At 42.3% G+C, this 10840-nt stretch overlaps 1 protein-coding gene across 1 annotated transcript in view; it reads right to left on the bottom strand.

Annotated features, from left to right (window-relative positions):
• NPNT (nephronectin) overlaps positions 1-10840 on the bottom strand; it is a 69710-nt gene that overhangs the window by 19845 nt on the left and 39025 nt on the right. Inside the window, exons 5-7 of the mRNA XM_035894685.1 lie at positions 6278-6397; positions 5316-5435; positions 131-265 (exon numbers count right to left, since the gene is read on the bottom strand). Of these exons, the coding sequence (XP_035750578.1) occupies positions 131-265; positions 5316-5435; positions 6278-6397 (375 nt within the window). The remainder of the gene's footprint in view (positions 1-130; positions 266-5315; positions 5436-6277; positions 6398-10840) is intronic.

The following is a 10840-nucleotide window of genomic DNA, read 5'->3' as shown; positions in this document are numbered from 1 at the left end:
CTCTTTCCTAAAATACAGATGCAGTGCAACCTAAAACAACCTGCTTCAACATTTCAGCCATAATAAGCAAACGCTCCTCTTTAGACTATGCAGCTCTATTACATGCACATAAGAAAGAAGTTGTTATTACCATGGCATTGGTATTTGCCTCCGATGTACATTAGATCAAAGCCTTTATGACACCTGCAAATGTAGCTTCCAAAAGTATTGACGCAGTGCCTAAATCGTGGACAGATAACTCTCCCAGTAGCACATTCATCAATATCTGTGGAAACAAAGGAACTGCATTATTCTCAATAGCAGTTAAAATACAATCTATTATATCCAAATTAAACTGGTTTCACACAATGAAAAACTAAACAAGAATAGCCAAAGTATTTTTGATAAGGTCCTGTTGGCTACAAGCTGGTCAGCCAGCAGTAACACCTGAGCACTTCTGTCTGTGCCATCTCAGTTCAGCTCTTTGGTCTCATGCCTAAATTTTCATGCCTCCTGTGCCAGAAGCCTTTACAAATACTGTGAATGATAAGAGATGCACTGGCATAGTGACCATTGCTACTGAATTTGGAATGCTCGCTCTATGCTCTTGCCATCCTGGTACCCTTCCCCGCAGGAGAGGAGATGTTCTCTGATTCCCCACAGAACGCACGACAGCTTCTTCAAGGCCTCAGAATATCCTTAAAACTGTAACGGTATTTGTCTGAAGAAAAGCTATTTCACATTATTTGTATAACTTTCTTTTGCCCCACTAGGCCATGCCTGGTTATAAAGACAGCACCTGGATTTACAGACAAGAAAGAGTAACAAAAACTAGCCCAGTAATTTTTTTTCTGAAACATACCTGAAATACTGTTCCTGTAGCGCTGGTCATACGTGCATATTCAAAGTACATCACCCTGCAGTAGGAAGTGGTCTGACTTTTTTTAAAATCTCAGGTGTCCCCAATCCATGACCTGCCCATTGAGCCTATCTTCATCTGCTCAGGGCTTGTTCAAAGAGAGCTCAAGCGAATGCTGGGGTGCAGTATTTCTGGGTCTCCTACCAGTTAGTTGCCACAGGCCAAATGCTTTTTGAGTACCTGCTCCTTGCAATCTCTTACCCTGCAGTGCCTGCGCTGTAGCTGACCCCTCTTTCACAGAGAGGTTGGTTATCTTGGTGACCTTAAAATATCCCTGTGGTTCTGAGATACATGGCTCCCATTTGCCCTGCCAGGGGCTCCCAGCAAGACCTGAAGCAGTGCTTCAGCAAGAGACGCCCAGGCAAGGACAGAGGAGCAGGAAGACAGGGGTGATGCTCAGTAAATCTCCCAGAAGATGCTGTTCTTCACACTGACTAACACACCAGGCAGAGGCCCAGGGAGCAGCTGATGCTCATGGAGTGTTGCTTTTGCTGTCTGGGAAACTCTCAGATGAGGTCAGGCTGGTACACAAAAGCTGCTTGCGCTACCACTCATTTTGTAGCCCCTGGAAACCGAGCTGAAGCCTGCTGAGTGCTTGAACCCTAATTCTTCACTGAGGTGGAGGCCTGCCATGGGCGGCTGCCTCTGACGCACACCACTCCTGACGTTTGCTGGTTATCTGAAGAGGACAGTTCAAGCCTTCGCTCTGCAGCTCTGTCAGGAAAGCGAGATTTTTCTCTCCACGCAATTCTTTTCCCAAAAGGAGCGCTTCAGCTGCAGGTGTCAAGAGTGCAAAGCAAAGCCAAGTGATTGATGCCCTCCTGCTTGCAAAAGAGGCCTGAACAAGGCAGACAGAAGCCAGAGTCTCTTGCACAGCGCAGAAAAAATATTACCACAAAACTGCTGGTTAGTTCGGGCAGCTACCCGTGGCAGGGGAGATGTAGCTTCAAGTTCTCCAAGCTGTGTTTCCCACAGCCAGAAGAAGTGATCCAAAGCCATGAATTACTGGCTAGATGGGCTGTCCCAGTAGCTCCTGCTGGCACTGTCCCACTCTGCATGAAGAGTTACTGAGGACAGCAAGGAACTCCTGAGCTCCCTCCCACACTGCTGGCCCGTCAGACCACTCCGACGCAGCCACTCTCCTCAACTCTCAGCCGGGAGCACTTCTTCAATGCCACAGTAAAGGCCTCAATGAGAAAGAAAATGAGGCCAATACTGGGCACCTCTCCATGTGCCTGACTCTCCCTATAAATCTGCCACTTGGTTTGAATCTATTATTAAAGTTTTAGGCTTCTAGTACATTATTAACAGCTTTAGAAATTCTGCCATGTTCCTTACTGTTATTTCATTTACAAGCCACAATTTTCTGCCCTTTATTAAAATATTATTTCAAGACTGCAAATATCAGACTCTTGATTACTATGAGTTAGTTGGGGTTCTTTGTTGTTGTTTTTATCTTTAAACCGCAACTTCAAAAAGCAATTCAGGAAGAAAAAGATTAGCCACCGAATATACCTCATCATGGCATGGATTACGTTCTTTAAAACCCAATGTCACTTGTCCTGCCTTTCCCTCTGTCCATATTCATGTTTTTGCAAATTCCCATAAGGCAAGAAGTATGTTAGATGATGAGAGCACTGTAGTGGTAATGTTTAATTTTCTAGGCTGTTATACATCCCAAAAATAGAAGATTGAGCTGCTAATCAATACACTGTTGAAAACTGACACAAAAACAATGCAAAAAAAAGTAACAGCCTCCTGCTTGAATTTAATACGAGAGGTGGGTGGATGCTCTTTACTGGTGGGAAAACCACTCTTCGATCATTAGCTAGAAGCTGCTATGCAAGTGCTTACAATTAGTTTCCCCGCAGTTCTCAAACAGTGCAGGGATGTGGCTTCTTTGAAGCCCATGGACCCGTGCCAATTCACACCTGGGCCCAAATGGTGCAAGACTGATTCCCTTTGCTTGCTTCCTACAAAAAAAAAAAAAACAGGGCTTGAAGGGGTGATTTGTATTCTCATCTCAGCCTGGTCTGCCTCAGAGGTGCATGCCTAGACTTAGCGCCAGGGAGCTGCTCCAAAGGCATATGATACAGACAGCACCTAATGCGTGTGGTGGTCAGCGTTCAAGAGAGAAGCAGAAATACAAAGCCTTGCTTCTCTCCTGCTGTGAGAATGACCATATTGCCAACTCGAGCACTAAACATCTATGAGACTCGTTTAAAAATAGTAAGATCTTTAAGTTTACGAGGTCATACTTTCAAGTTTCTATACACAACCAAAACAACTAGAAAGAATTTATTTTACAGTGAAAGTAATTATTTTCAGTCCTCAAATAACTTCAGACCTTCTGAAGCTTAAGTGTGCATACTGCTAATTTCATTAAATGAAAATCCCAATCCAAAAAATTGGCAACACTGATTGATTTACTGATTCAAGAGTCGTTAATCAATCAATTAGTCAATTAATCCATATTTTCACTGAATACTTTGTTGAATTCGTTGTTACTTAGTTTATATGATTTACCTTCGTAGCCAAATTCTTTGGTGGCTCTATACTGATTATCTGGAAGGAACATTTTTACAAGAGAACAATCAGCATGGATTAAGCTAAAAATAGAATAATGCCTAGAGGAATTTCCACCTGTGCTAAAAATAAGCATTACATTCCCAGCTGTCTTTCAAATGCTCCTCAAACAAGGATTTCATGAGCTGCAGCCTATCCACATTTCAATATTTTTTACCATCGTCTACACTTCTATTTGTACTGCAGCACCTTTACTGTAGCTGACAACCTCCCCAACACAACGGGCTTGTACACACGTGAAGAAAAGGCACAGTCCTAGCCCCAAATAGCTCCAATTCTTCAATTCTCCAACTTGGTAGAGACAGAACACAAAAAGGGTGCACGTCACAATCACTTCTTACCAAAAAAGGGGAGTAGTTCATGCTATGACCCATGAAGGACAGACATCTCTTGCTGTGACTACTTCCTCTGTATTGTACAAGGCTGCTCCGAAATTTTGGTGGAAAATTTCAAAAATAGGTTATGAGATCAACCTGAACAATGCACACCCAACTGAAATGTGGATACACAGTTCTTCACCTTTCTGGGAAAAAAGTGGGGTTTTGAATACTACACTGAAGAACTGAAAGTGCTTCACATATAGCTGGTTTGAGTGCTGGTCTTTGGCATTAAAAGTGCACTTTGTTTACTTCAGAGTATGAAGTTTGCCTGAATATAAAAATGCACACTAGGAGAATCTTGCAAGTATGTTTCTAGCAAATTTCTGGACTTGGTATAACTTTCTTGAATTTGTACTTAAAATCACTCAGCTCATTATGGCATGGCACAAGTCTCTTCCAAAGATCTCTCTCTGCCTTAACGTCCATGGCGTGATTAATCACAATTCAGTCCATTCAGCACATGACAATGGTGGGTTTTTTTCTCCCAGTCTACCCTTCCTTTTGCATACATAGACGTGCCAGTCATACACTTCAGAAAGCCTCTGACTTGGAGCTGAGCCTGCTCCTCACATCAGAAATTTAGAATCTGTCCCTTGCTCTGCCAACAAATTCTTGGTCAGCATGGGTCAGCCACTTGGAGAACCACCTCCCCCGTGGACAGCCGTGATACCCAAATGGATAATTAGGACATCCACATTCTCTTACATTTTTTCAGTGCAAGTGCTGTTACTGGTTATGGAACTGTAGCACTGCATAGGATATAAATAATAAAATCACTGGAGCATCACATCCACTCAGGATGTATAGTTAATGACTAATGAAATCACACATCACACTGTTCTTCAGACCATAGTAAAGCATGGCACAATACACTCTGATTAACCATAAGTACCTTTTCCATGTTCACAAATGTGGGAACAACACATTTCACTTTTATACAGTCTGAATTCCTGAGTTTATTTTAACCTGGAGTTTTCACAGTATGGAAGACAGAGAGTAGCTTCAATCCCACTAATACTGGGAGCATGCACAGGCCTTCACCTTGTCCCAGTATAATCTCAATGATTTGCACAAATTATCCCTCTACTCCCTGAGCCTGGGCACCACCTTGTTGGGTATGAGGGAGAACTGACCTCCTCATTCCTTTTTTTTATGCAGGCAGGCATTTTGAAGTCTCTCTTATGAATAGTTTAAAATGACCCAGTAACAGGAGTGGTAAGGGCTGAGGGCTTGGATGCCAAGCAGCCCATGTGAGTTTTAAGCAGCCAATGAAACTTGCAGGACTGGAAGAAAACTCTGGTGATCTCTGACACATACCACTTGAGAGCACCCGAGCAACACGCCTATCCCAATTCTCATTAGTAGATCTGATAAGCTCTCCTGAATTGCATTCAGTGTAAGGATAAAAACACTTTGGAGAAAAAAGATTAAATCTACATTTGATCACCTACCTATGCAAGTTCTTCCATCAGGCCCTAGCTGCAGGCCTGGAGAAGGACAGCGGCAGCGTACTTCCCCTTTCAGTACATCGCAGCCATACTGACAGTTTGCCATTGAGCAAGAAAGGGCATCTAGGGAAAAAAAATTGAACATATTTAGATAAGGATTCCGATCAGTACCAGAAAATGATTAAAAACTTGGGAGAATTAAGACACCACATAGTTATGATAGAAGTGGAAAAATGCTTCTTGAATTTGACAGGCGTCCATTCATGCTTTAAAGAGCAAATGCATATGTAGTAAATTTTTTCTCTCCACAAATTGCATCTCTAAGAGAGAAAAAAAAAAAAAAACCAACCCCCAAAAAACCCCCACCACAATTATAGCAAGTTGTGTCATGGAATGCAGCCTCCATGAGGAACATAAAGCCCAGTATGTACCATAAACCCTCCTGGATAGTACAGCCATTTTAAAATAGGAGCGTCTCTAATTAAAGGTAATTTCTCTCCCCTTCTCTCTGTACACACAGTCAAAATATCCACTTTTATGGGAGCACATAGGAACCTGATCTCCAAAGAGATGACAATACAATTTTATACCAGTCAAACAACAAACATCTGCAGCTTCAATGACTTTACAGTCATAAGGACATAACACAGCAGAACTGCAGGTGTCTTGCTGCAATGAAAACTGCAAGCACGTGCTCTTGAAGGCCAATTAACAGTGATTTACAGCACTGAAGAATGCTTCTGGGGAAACCTGTAATAAAACTAATAAAATCAAAATATTTGCTCTTGGTTTGTTCAGCCTAATTTCATTAGAAAAAAGAAGCTCATCTTGTGCAACTGCCTCATTTCCAGCACAATGAATCTTTTACGTTGGGACTCCTCTTCATTTCAAACAAGTTTCCCAGGGAAACCCAAGCAGGGATATTGAGGAGTTTGAAAAAAAGAAAGCAATAAGCCTTGCCATACTCGAGCACGTTCCATCTGGCATAAGCATGTAGCCGTTCAGACAGTAGCACTTGTAGCTGCCGTAGGTATTCATACACCGGTGTTTGCATGGCCGCGGCTTTAGTCCACACTCATTTAGATCTGAAATGAAGGGTACAAGGGAAAGGGGTGGGAAAAGAAAACAGAAAATATGTGTGAAAAAACTGCTAGTTCAAGTTCTTGGAGAAAGAAGGAAAAATATGGCAATTAGCTTTTTATACACAGTCCAGCTGGTAGCAAGTGTCCAGAACATCCTGCATGAAGCCCTGTTCACCCCTCCTGCCAAGTGGCATATTTTCTTCCCTTTCACAGATATGCTTTCAGAAATGACAGCATTAGCATTAGATTAAGTGCCCACAGAATTTTCATTAGGGAATGCACAAGCTCAGGCTGCCCACATCTCGCCACTATTTACATTGAAGCCATGTCCAGGACCAGCCAGAACTCTGGAGGAGGAGGGAGAAAGCAAATGTCACTGCTGCAATCGCTATCAGTGGTTCCAATAGCGATTCAGTGATTCACTACCATGCTTCAGAATTAGTCGCAGAGGAAGGTAGGAAAGCTGATGCTAACCTACTTTAAACTATCTCACAGAGAAAATGTATTCTTTACCACCTAGAAAATACTGGGGGGGGGAGTATCCGACATCAGTGATATTTGTCAAGGACTATCTGTGAAGGCTACTATTTCAGATTTACAATTTAATACAGAATTCACAACTTAAACTGAAAATATTCAGCCTACTATTTTCATACTAGTACACAAGGCTTCTAACAAGAAGTAAAGATTGAGTGACGATTTCCTTCAGAATTCTCTTCCACAAATATGTGTTGATTTTATCTGGGTAAACCAGAATAATTTGTTACTTAGTTATTTGTGTACTGATGAGTAAAGATGACAATAAAGGTGAAAATAATAAATCTATTCACAAATCCAGCCAGCAAGTACTTAAACAACTGAGTTACCGACCCTCATCTCTAATATCGTACAATGCCGTCCAGAGGTCTGTTACAGTAAGAGACTCGCTGTTATTTCCAGGAACTTTTCAAAGAGCTTTCCCGCTATTAAGCACATTCTCATCAGGTGTCACTCCCTAACCCACGTAGCAGAAAAGTAAGCCTTGGGGCTCCTACTGTGTGGCAGGCACACAAAAACAGTAGCTACTTCATAAAATGCCAGCTGAGAAGGTGAAACCTGCTTTCGATGGACTGGATGGGAAGGGCTTAGAGTTAAGACGTTAAAACAGAAAGACAAACATACCTCTGGCTAGAATGGAGTCGGTAATTCATTAATTGTGTTACAGACTACAAGTAGTAACCTTAGCAAGGTTTATGTTGTAAATGGAGGGAGAGAAAGTTACGTTCACTGTGGAGATCAAGTCAAAGGAAACATTGCTTCTAGACAGCTACACTTGGAATTCTTCAAATTTCTAGTATTTGGATTTCAAATTCGTCTTGCAACATCGTCATCACTTAGTTTTGGAGGGAAACATCCTTCATCTTATATTTATCAGGCCAAAGGGTTTATAAATGGCATTATAAAATTGAGAAGTGTTTTCCCTTTCGTTATGACTGATAAAATGCAGAGCAATCGAGAGAAAAATAAATGTATCAGACTACAAGTCACTGATGCAATCTAAAATCAGCAACAAGGATTTTGCCAGTGCCTGTAACAAGCACTCTGTTATATCACTGCTGTTCCTGAGAGCTCCTAACAGTGTTTATGTGTATCGTAACATTTATTATCTTCTGACCTACTTTTTTTTCATCTTCATGGGGGTCAAGGAAGAGTGAGTGTCGTGCGGACAGGTATTTGCCCTTCCCCACAACCCTTCCTGATGGGTATGACCTTTTTTTACTTCACTTTCCAAGGCCTTGGGAAGAGCAGCAGGTTTAGGGGTAAGAATACTTCCCACTCCCCTCTGCTGTGAGAGGGTCATGGTAAGGGACATAATTTTTCCTTTCTTCCTGCAGATGGCTGAACAAGATGTTTCTAGGAAGCCCGAAGGGAAACGTTTGCTCCCAGAGCGGCAAGAAAGACCTGGTTGAGTGCAGGCAGGACTTCAGTGAGGAAAAGCTGTCAAAATAAGGGCTGGACCTGTGCCTGACAAACAAGGTGTTGTGATTTAACCCCAGTCAGCAACCAAGCACCACATGGCTGCTTGCTCACCCTCCCTGCCCCAGTGGGATGGGGGAGAGAAATTAGGGGATGGTGGGGGAAGTAAAACCCATGGGTTGAGATAAAGACAGTTTAATAGGACAGCAAAGGAAGAGAAAATAATAGTAATAATAATTATAAAAGAATATACAAAGCAAGTAATGCACAATGCAATTCCTCACCACCCTCGGACCGATGCTCAGCCCATCCCTGCGCAGTGACTGCTGCTCCCTGGCCAACTGCCTCCAGTTTATGTGCTGCGCATGACATCCTATGGTCTGGAATAGCCCTTTGGCCAGTTGGGCTCAGCTGTCCCGGCTGTGCCCCCTCCCAGCTTCTTCTGCACCTGGCAGAGCATGGGGCGCCGCAAAGTCCTTGACTTAGTATCAGCACTACTTAGCAACAACTAAAACATCAGTGTGTTATCGACATTACTCTCATCCTAAATCCAAAACACAGCACTGTGCCAGCTACTAGGAAGAAAATTAACTCTATCCCAGCCGAAACCAGGACACAAGGAGTGACGACCATCTCTGCAGTCTTCCTGCAGATCATGCGTTGCAGAAAGAGCGTTCCTTTTCAACTCTCACTCTTTGGGAGTTTGAAAACATTTCTGGAGTTGCTAGGAGAACACACTTCTCCCAGCAGGCCCCAATGCCACAATCACAAGAGCACACCTGCTGGGTTTGAGGGAAACAGCTGCAGAAGAGATGCACATCATCTACTGTGATAGCAGGATCTTCAGCTAAGAGTTGTGACTATTGGTAAGAGTATGGTGCACAGGTCAAATGGAAAAGCAGATGATGATTATGCTAGAGGGGAAGGGCAAGCCTTCGTCATGAAAATCTCTGTGTAAAAAAAGCCTTTATATAAAATGCTCACAAATAAGCAGATGAAAGCTTGCATTTCGGGAGGCAAACTTCTCTGGGCAGCACAAAAAGCTGCTTTTTTCTTTCTTCTGTAAAACTTACTACAGTTAGGCAGCTCCTCAGACATTATAGCTGCATTAATATATTTATTACATTTGCAACACATCTGTTAAAAAAGTCATTGTTAAATTAAAAAACTCTGAGTTTTACTTCAATTCATAAAAGTATCCCCACAGAGCCCACGCTATTGACTATTTTGAGATTTGTGGACAACAATCATTTTGAAGTAAGAGAAAGTTCTGCAAGTCTAAAATACCTGTATTCTTCCTCTTTTGTACAAAAAGCATCACTTTACAAAATAAACGCATGACAGAGCTAAGCATAAAACACTTCACTAGAAGTAGGGACAGAATGACAGAAGGTAATGCTGAAACTAAGCTGACAGGGCAAGATTTTAACAGGGCCTGTGTTAACTTCTAGCACTTACAACCCACTGCACTTCAGCTCCTAAGTTCAGATACTCCTGAAGACTTTACCCTTAAGAACTGCCTCGCATTTATTTCCAGAGCTACCACCACAGATCCAAAGTTGAAAACAGTAAGAATTTATGACTGTTCTCAGTTTACTGTCTTGCATAAAGTATAGATTACATTATGAGCCTTAAATAATTAGAGCTTTCCATAGGACTCTGAATACTACACCACCATTTGGTACAAAATATTCTTAGTACAGAAATGAAAGCTCTGGTATTGACAAATAGACAGCTATTAGTAACATACTCTGAGAATAACCTGATCTTAAAAGTAGATGCAATCAACTGTGTTAGGATATCACATCACACCTTTTTTTATTTGTGGAACTTTGACTAAATTATTTCTATTGCCTTCATTTTATTTCTGCCTGTGAACAAACACTGTCAACATCAGCTTTTGATTCACATAGTCAAAAACATGCTGAAAGTAAAATGCCTGTGCCTTGAAAAAGTTCCAATTTTTTAACCTTGGCTGACGTAACAGAAAGCTAAGGCCACAAGGCAGCAGAAACAGGCTGTTAGCACAACTCCACTTAAACCTAAACCTCATGTGTCATGAGTTTTCACTTTTGCCTTTGAAATAAGCTACGGAGAGAAAGCCATTTTTAACCTTATGGAGTCAGAATGAATGCTACTGTTCAGGAAAATAAGTACTGGCAGTGCTGTGGCTGCTTGAGCGAGAAGCCAGCCTGCAAACAGGTTAGGTGTGTTAGAGCACACTGCTCAGTCCATCTTATTTGCCCCCAAATGCAAGTTTTCTTCTTTTCACCAGCGCAGATGGGCACATACTCGGAAACTGCACAAGCAGCACTACTCAGTTTCCTAGGAGGCACATTGCATGGTTACTGGCAGGTCCTGCTGGTTCCACATAAAGGCCTGTATGAATACGCTGACAGCTCGCTCGATCCACCACCACGCACCCATAACCTGGAACAGCGTGCTTCCCTAAGAAGAGTCCGGATGTACTGCACATGGACTGGGAAGCGC

The sequence above is a fragment of the Egretta garzetta genome, unplaced genomic scaffold (genome assembly GCF_000687185.1).
Source record: "Egretta garzetta isolate BGI_Z169 unplaced genomic scaffold, ASM68718v1 scaffold620, whole genome shotgun sequence".
NCBI lineage: Eukaryota > Metazoa > Chordata > Aves > Pelecaniformes > Ardeidae > Egretta > Egretta garzetta.
Note: the sequence above shows the minus strand (reverse complement) of the source record. Positions and strands in the feature narration are given on the sequence as shown.